The 7,209-nt window shown below is 59.1% G+C and overlaps 2 protein-coding genes across 2 annotated transcripts; both read right to left on the minus strand.

Moving 5' to 3' along the window:
* Positions 1–1,351: 1,351 nt before the first annotated feature.
* C8Q71DRAFT_133527 (uncharacterized protein) lies at positions 1,352–1,984 on the minus strand. Its single transcript, XM_047916497.1, has one exon. It carries the CDS (start codon positions 1,800–1,802, stop codon positions 1,446–1,448), a length of 357 nt encoding a protein of 118 aa, XP_047777436.1. The 5' UTR covers positions 1,803–1,984; the 3' UTR covers positions 1,352–1,445.
* Positions 1,748–6,476, minus strand: C8Q71DRAFT_908777 (uncharacterized protein). Its single transcript, XM_047929008.1, has 3 exons — positions 5,946–6,476; positions 4,095–4,423; positions 1,748–4,046 (listed from the first exon to the last, which is right to left on the minus strand). Exons 1-3 carry the CDS (start codon positions 6,135–6,137, stop codon positions 2,168–2,170), a joined length of 2,400 nt encoding a protein of 799 aa, XP_047777437.1. The 5' UTR covers positions 6,138–6,476; the 3' UTR covers positions 1,748–2,167.
* Positions 6,477–7,209: the final 733 nt, after the last annotated feature.

Here is a 7,209-nt window from a genome sequence, read left to right on the forward strand (position 1 = left end):
GGCACCAGCCCGCCTCCCTTTGCGCGGACATCTCAGCCCGGCAGGTCACAGAGATGTATCAAACCGGAAGATCGCGAAACTCATCACACATTCCGAGTGCGGAGGGACATCTAGGAGCCCCGATGCAGGGACACTGTAGTAGTGCACTAGGTGAGTCGATTTCCCGCATTATTTGTCTCTCAAGAAGTTCCGTTCCGAAGACCGCCTGGAGCAGGCTTGGGCCGCCTTGGCCGGGACGTGCCCACTTGAGAGTCCAAGTAAGTTAAGTAAGCATGCCATCAGGTCTTCGCGGTATGGACTGTGCAGAACCACGGTACGGACCACTTTGTTTCACACTGAGTCACTGGACAGCCTGATGCACGGAATCGTGTTAGGATTTCTCATGCCGAGAGATGTGTAAGTTATGTTGCATCAACTCGGACCCAACAAGCAATTTCAAACTGACTCGTTCGAGTCCATGATCTTTCTTGCATCCCCGCGTGTCTCATGTGCTGCCCCGGTCTGAATTTTGAGGTGAGCAAATAGGACCCTGTTTGGGTAGAATACGAGCCTGACGGTATTGGGACGGTAAGTGAAAACATCATTCATATCTGTATGGAGTTAAAGTGTCTGGTGTCTTAGTCTTGGTTGGAGCGGCCCAACCGATGGTGTACGATTACTGTATGCGCAAATATGTCTTGTTGGTGCATTTCCTTGATATGGTATGTCAGTGTGATGCTAAGAACTGACCTGGCGAGCTCTTCATCCGTATTTGTCACAAATCTCCTGACATTTGATGCATAAAATATACCTTTCATGACGCATCGCGAGACGTCTGAGAAATGGACGTGTTGTATTGATCGGACATGTTTGTCGAAGCTCTCAGCGACATGTGTCATTATTGAATTTACCTCTCAGCCGTTCGTTTTGTTCGAGCATATCTTTCTGTCTGGACCAGTTATGGACCCTAAGTACAATGTACCATATACATAGCATGTACCAGTGCATGGTGCGCGCAGGAGACCGCTCGTGAGACTATTAACACGGGCGCCTAATCCAAACTTAACCAAAATGAGCTGTTGAAGCAGTCGTCGATACTCTCGTCTCATTGCCCTATGTATTGAGCACGGCCTGAATATCCTGAATTTAGTAGTTACCAGGTCTGAGCAAACGAAGGGGCCCAGCGTGGATAGAGTGTCACCGCTCTGCGATTGCATACCTGATATGGCAAGATAAGATCACGATCTACGAGATCTGGATCACGATCTGTCACGCCTGTGACCCGAAACGAGGCTGCTCACTTTTAGTTGCCATACACCGAGACGCTATCTCGGGGGACTTGATCAAGTAGCCTATCTAGGGCGCTGATACTGTGACAGTGAGGTGAGGATTTGGAGACGAGAGTAGCCAGTGTGCTTTGGATATACGGTGTAGACCGGGGACCCTCGCGGCTACAAGTCCACCGACTACCGCCCAAGATCTTGCAACTGATACATCTCCATGAGCGAGACGTGGCTGTGCATGCCTGTGTCATCCCGCATTCGGCTTTCTGGAGCTCCAGCTGAGCACCAGAGGTGAATATGCATGCAGAATGAGAAACACGTTGGATACCTGTGGCAGCCTATCAGCGAAGCAGCAAACTTGAGTCTGTATGTAAATAGTTCCCAAGAACGCACTTGGCCGCCGCTGGCCTCAGAAAACTGTTGGGCGCGCCGTAACCAACACTGCCAGTGCAACCCCGCAGTGATGCTGGAAACATGCGCACGTAACGCAGCTTGGGAGCCAACGATTGCAGAAAGCCATATGTATGCATGTGAAAACATTCCCTGGTTATAGGTGTCGCGATGGATGAGGGTCTAATGCGGGCGGGACTACACTAGTACGTGCTGATAGCAAGTAGCGAAGGTGAACTGAGCCCCGGAGGCAGGCGGGTGCCGTCGGAACGTCAGCTGCAATTGTAGGAAGCATAGCTGATGACCGTCTCCCCGGGAAGGGGAGAGGACCGAGGCAAGGGTGATGATCGTATGGGCAGTCGAATAATAGATGATCCGCAAGTAGGAATAAGGACACAGTCCAGATGCAAGCGTAAAGGACAAATGCAGCGCATGGAGAGGAACGAACCAACCAAGCTGCCCTAGTAGTACACACAGGAGTTAGATCTAGCATTCGCATCGTCGCGTCGTGAAGATCACGCCGCCACCGCTTCAGATTGCGCAGCCACAACTGGGGGCGCGTCCGCCTGCGGCGGCGGCAACATGATCGAAGTCGTGTCTAGAGATTTGCGAGGAATCGCTTTGTCTGACGAGGACACCGCCACAGCCTCTTCTGTCGTCGTTTCCGCTTCTTGGGGTTTCGTGTCTTCGTCGTTCTGGATCGTCGTATTCGCACCGTCATCAGGCAGAGGCCGGAGTTCATTCTTCGGAGTAGCCGACGAGTATTGGGATGGGAGTTCGGACTCCCCTTGCCCTTCTGCGTCCTCGTCGCCCGTAACAGTGACAGTCAGGCCCTCAGCATCAGGGGCCGGTGTCGGGGGTACTGACTCGCCTTCCTGAGCGGTTGCGAATGTCATGTAGGAACTCGCGGAGCCAGGTGTTGCTAGAGGGGCAGGCACGGAAGCAGATTTGAACGACGAAGGTGGAGCCAAAGGCCGGAGGATCTTCTTGACAGCGTCCGCTGTCATAGGCTCCTTCGGCTGGGCAGGTGTAACTTGGGCAGGCAAGTACGGCGACAAGGTCGGGGGCGCCTTGGCCGATGCCTCCTCCGTAGCTGGCTCCTGCGAAGGGCCATCTTCGGATGGACTGTCAGCGGCCTCCGGTGGTGACGCAGCATCGTCTTCATGAGCACCCCCGACGGTTGCAGGCTCACTTGGCGGTATCTGCAGTGACGGGTCTGGACTGCTTGACGGTGAAGATCCAGGTGAGTCCTCCTGAACTTCCTGCACAGCGTCCTCGCCACTTGACCTCGCTGCAGATGTACCCGCCTCGTTCTCGGCAGTATCACTGTGGCCCACGACCTCTTCGAAGACTGGCGGCGGCGGCAACAGGTCCACCCGACTCGTGCTCGCGGCAAATGCAATCGCATCCGGGCCATACGGCATGCCGAACCGCTTGAAGCTCTCGACGCTCGCCAACAGCTTCATCTGGTCAGGCGTCGGACCAGTCCGTGGATACGTCAGCTCCGTCCGGATGACAGTGTGCGTGAGTGGCGCCGAGATCGAGTGCACAGACAGTGTCGAGGGCGACGTGAGCGCTGTACCGAGCGCGGTCCCAGACGTGTTCGAACGTGTGCGGAACACGGCAGACAGGCCAGACGTCGAGCCTGAGTGCGAAGGTCGGTGCGTGCGATACGGCGAACCTGCAGAACCGGGGCGCGGTGACCCAGGCGGCGTGGCGACGGTGGCGCCGCGCGGGCGACGTCGGGGCGTGGTGGGCGACGGTGGCGTCGGGGGAACGGGGGCGGGAACGGGATCCGATGATCGAGGCAGGCCTTCGACGCCGCCCTCGCCACCGGTGTTCTGGCGACCGGGATTGAAGAGCGAGAGCAGGCGCGGAACGGACAGGGCAGAAGCGGTGCCCGACGAAGACTCGCCGCGCCCGAAGAGATGCGGCCGACGGAGCGTACCCCCGCTCCCACGCTGTGCAGAGGAGCGGTCTGCGTCTGCTGAGGTGTCCGCGCTGACAGCAGGGGCGCTCTCGCCGTGACCGGCGTCCGTAGAATCGTCGATCGCAATTCCCGAGTCTTGATCAACGCTGATGGACTCGCGATACGGGGGCGCAGGACCGCGTTCCCGCTCGTGATCGTGCTGGTCCTCACTGCCTGCGGACTCCTCGCTGATGCCGCCCACCGTATCCATACTCGGCCGGACGTTGACGGTGCGCATCGGGATCGACGACGGTAGAGGCGAATCTTCCGTCCGTGCGCGCGTGAGCGGGATCGCGTTGTCGAGCAGTGGTGTGTCGGGTTCCGCAAGGCTCGACATGCTGTCACGGCGCGTGTCGGGCGTCGCGCCTTCTTGCACGGGCGAGAGCAGCGCGTTAGCGCTTCCCGTGGTGAGGTCCTCCCTGCCCCTGCGCCAAGTCAGCCTTCTGCACACGAGGATCATGAACGCGACATACCTGAAGACGACGACCTCCTGCTCCCCAGGCTCCTTCATGTACAGCGGCAAGCTCCTCGTCGAGCGCGTAGACGCGGTGCTGTTGGGCCGCCGCCGTCGATTACTGCGCCCTGTGGTACCAGCGAGCTGCTCGGCCGTGAGCTCGCGAGCCTGCATTCCGGGGACCGTGACCGGCCTCGAGCTCCATGCGCGCATCCGGCTCAGCAGAGACTGGCGGGATGACGCCTGGCTCGTCGCCGAGGTCGTGCGCGTCGGCGTGACCGATCGTTTCCGCATGCGGTATGCCACAGCGCTCGCGAAGATGAAGAGCCCGACGCCAACGATCGGAATCTAGAAGTAAGCACGTTAGCGATGACTCGCGTCAACTGAGAACAGATGTGCTGGGGTAGACTGAAGTGATGAGGCCAGCAATGTACACGACCGGCAACGAGTCGCTTCGGTTTTGAGGGCCTGTCAGCTCCGCAGCGCCTGGGCGAAATGAACTATCGCGATGCCAACTTCCTGGCAAGCGCACGTAAAGGAGTAAGGAGCGTCCCAAGCTTCCGCGCCCGTCCGTCGCAAATTGTTGGAGTCCTCATGGTCAGAGTGCAGACAACACTGCCCTACAGCTCCCTCGCACGCAGCAGCCCCCCACACGACGGGTGGAGACTGACGGTCGGTGACTGTTGGGGACAGAGCATGGCGTCATCGGTGAGCAGAGGCCATGATCGCACCACGGCCTAGACCAGCATTTCTATACGATGCTCCAGCGTCGCTGCTCGCCGTTAAAGCTTCACGCGTATGCCCCCGGCAACGCGTCTCAAGCGGTGCGCTCACGGGCCATGAGGTTCGGGGCGTGGGGTGCTCGGTATGATATGGTAGCACGAAAGCACTCCATGCACGACGACAGAGAAGATAGACCGGATCTCTTCCCTCGACATCAGGGCCCGTGGTCTCCTAGGACCCCTATCGATTGGGGAAGAGGCCTGGTCCCAATCTGAACAAATTCAGGCCATTCAAGACGGGGAGGGGGTATGCCTGGTGCCGTCGCGACCCAGTCGACATTTGTGCTGGCGGAGGCCTGTATCAGTATCCGGGCAGGGTTCCTCCAGCCCAACAAGGCCTGATCCTGTTCGGACACGTCAACAGCCCATGTAGCGTCGCAACACGGCCTGAAGCTGAGTTAGACGTCTGCTGCATGTGCGAACTCGGCATCATCGTTTCCCCACAGGGTCCTGGCGTCGAATGCCGAGCAGCCATAACGACGAGGACGAGCGCTGGCATGATGTCACCAATAGCCAACCCATCCGCGCACCGTTGGTGCTCACTTGCCCAACGTCTACCATGGGTTGCATGGCTGACGAGGCCTGATCCTATGATCAGCACATCAATCTGCTCGTACCAAGGCCCGATGCACAGTCCCGACAGCGCCAGGTAAGGCTCGCCGAGGCCTGATTTTATCGGGACAGATGCAAAGGTCTACGTCCAGACAAAACTTGCCGAAGTTTCGGGTGGCAGGCTGAGACTCCCCACCAATACATAGAGGTGCTAGTCTACTAGCTAGCAGACCAAGGTTCAAAGTCGATGGAGCCGCGGGACCGGGGCGACGTCCTCGCGTCTCAGCTGTGAGTGCCCTCCCCGTGCCTTCGTACAGCGCACTCCCTCGACGATGTCGCACTGCACCTGAAGAACGCGTGGCATTCTCCTCCTCACTTCAAGGATGAACAGGAACGACGAATGCGGTCGTGTGGTACGCTGACCCGCGTGCGTGCAACGTATGAGCGCTCTGAGCTGCGCGCACAACGCACCACCACCTTGTCTCCAGCAAACCCATCGTCCGATGCAAAGGTTACAGCCAGCGATGAAGACTCACCCATACTGCTACTGCGGCAGGCCCAGCATCGGCCATGCTATCTGAACCATCCCTCCCGACTAATTCCTGGGCGACTGCGGGCGCCGCACTTGCTGGTGTTGCCCATACGAGGGAGAGCGCGAGCAGGGTGTACTTGGCCGAGCGACAGCGCTCACAGCACCCGCTGAGGCGCGAGGGCGACGACGTGGACATGTTAGAGAGCCAGGTCAAGCGGGGCTGAGCCGTCCAGGTAGGGTAGATTACGGTCGTGAGACAGGGTCCGGTGGGAGAAGCTGAATCTGGTGGCGGGGCACTATCGGGCTGCCGCAGATAGGCGGAACAAGACGTTTCGGGGTCGTTCAGAAGAGAAAGCAAAGAGTAGAGGTCGCGTAGAAGGAGAAAGCAGGACGAGCTTGCCCAGATTCGGGATGAGAAGGAGAAGATGGTCGTCGTCCGTTGGCGCCCCGCTTTATGAGCAGCCGGCGGAGGTGAAGCAAGCGCTCAGTGGATCTTCAGTAACTTACAGACCTCTCTATTCCAACTCTTATCGACTACTTCACCTGCCAAGGCATATTCTATGACTCTGCCATCCTGTCGCATCATCCCCGCGGCAGAGGCTGTGTCTCGAATCTCAGCAAATAAAAGTCGGGAGTTGCGACACGGCCTTCGTGACGACCAAGCCCGCGCCACCGCGCATCATTTCGGCGCGCCAGCCCGGCGGCGTCAGGCACGCACTGGTCACCGAAGCCCTCCTCGGGCTGCGACGCTGCGACGACCTCCCGTCATGGGCCGACATAGGCGCTCGCTCACACCGCGTCGATCGCGCGTTTGGCCCAGGTCTGGCCGTCGTCGACAGCTCGTCGACCTCCAGCCCTCGCCCGCGCACTCGCTACGGCACTTGCACGCACTCTTCCACTGTCCGTTCCGCGCCCCATGTGCGCCCGCCGCCTCCACTGTCCGTTGCGCGCCCCGTCTGCGCCCGCCGCCTCCACCAGTCGACGCGCACGCCCGAGACGTGTCGAAAGACACCGCTGACTCGTGGATTCGGTGCACAAACGGCGGAGGAATGTGCGATTGACCGCACCAAGACATCTTCGCGCGCATTCATCGCGGAAGACACTCCGTCAATGCGTCCGCCCCCACGGCCGCGCCTCACGACAACGCGGAAGCACACGCGTGGACATCCCGCAACTTGTCCGAAGGTATTCTGCGCGCGGGACACGGCGCGGTGCCAAGTCTGAGTGACGGCCCAACGGAAGCAACGCCCCGCCTCATCAACGTCGCG

Source organism: Rhodofomes roseus (assembly GCF_022264815.1).
Source record: "Rhodofomes roseus strain CIRM-BRFM 1785 chromosome Unknown C8Q71scaffold_14, whole genome shotgun sequence".
Lineage (NCBI taxonomy): Eukaryota > Fungi > Basidiomycota > Agaricomycetes > Polyporales > Fomitopsidaceae > Rhodofomes > Rhodofomes roseus.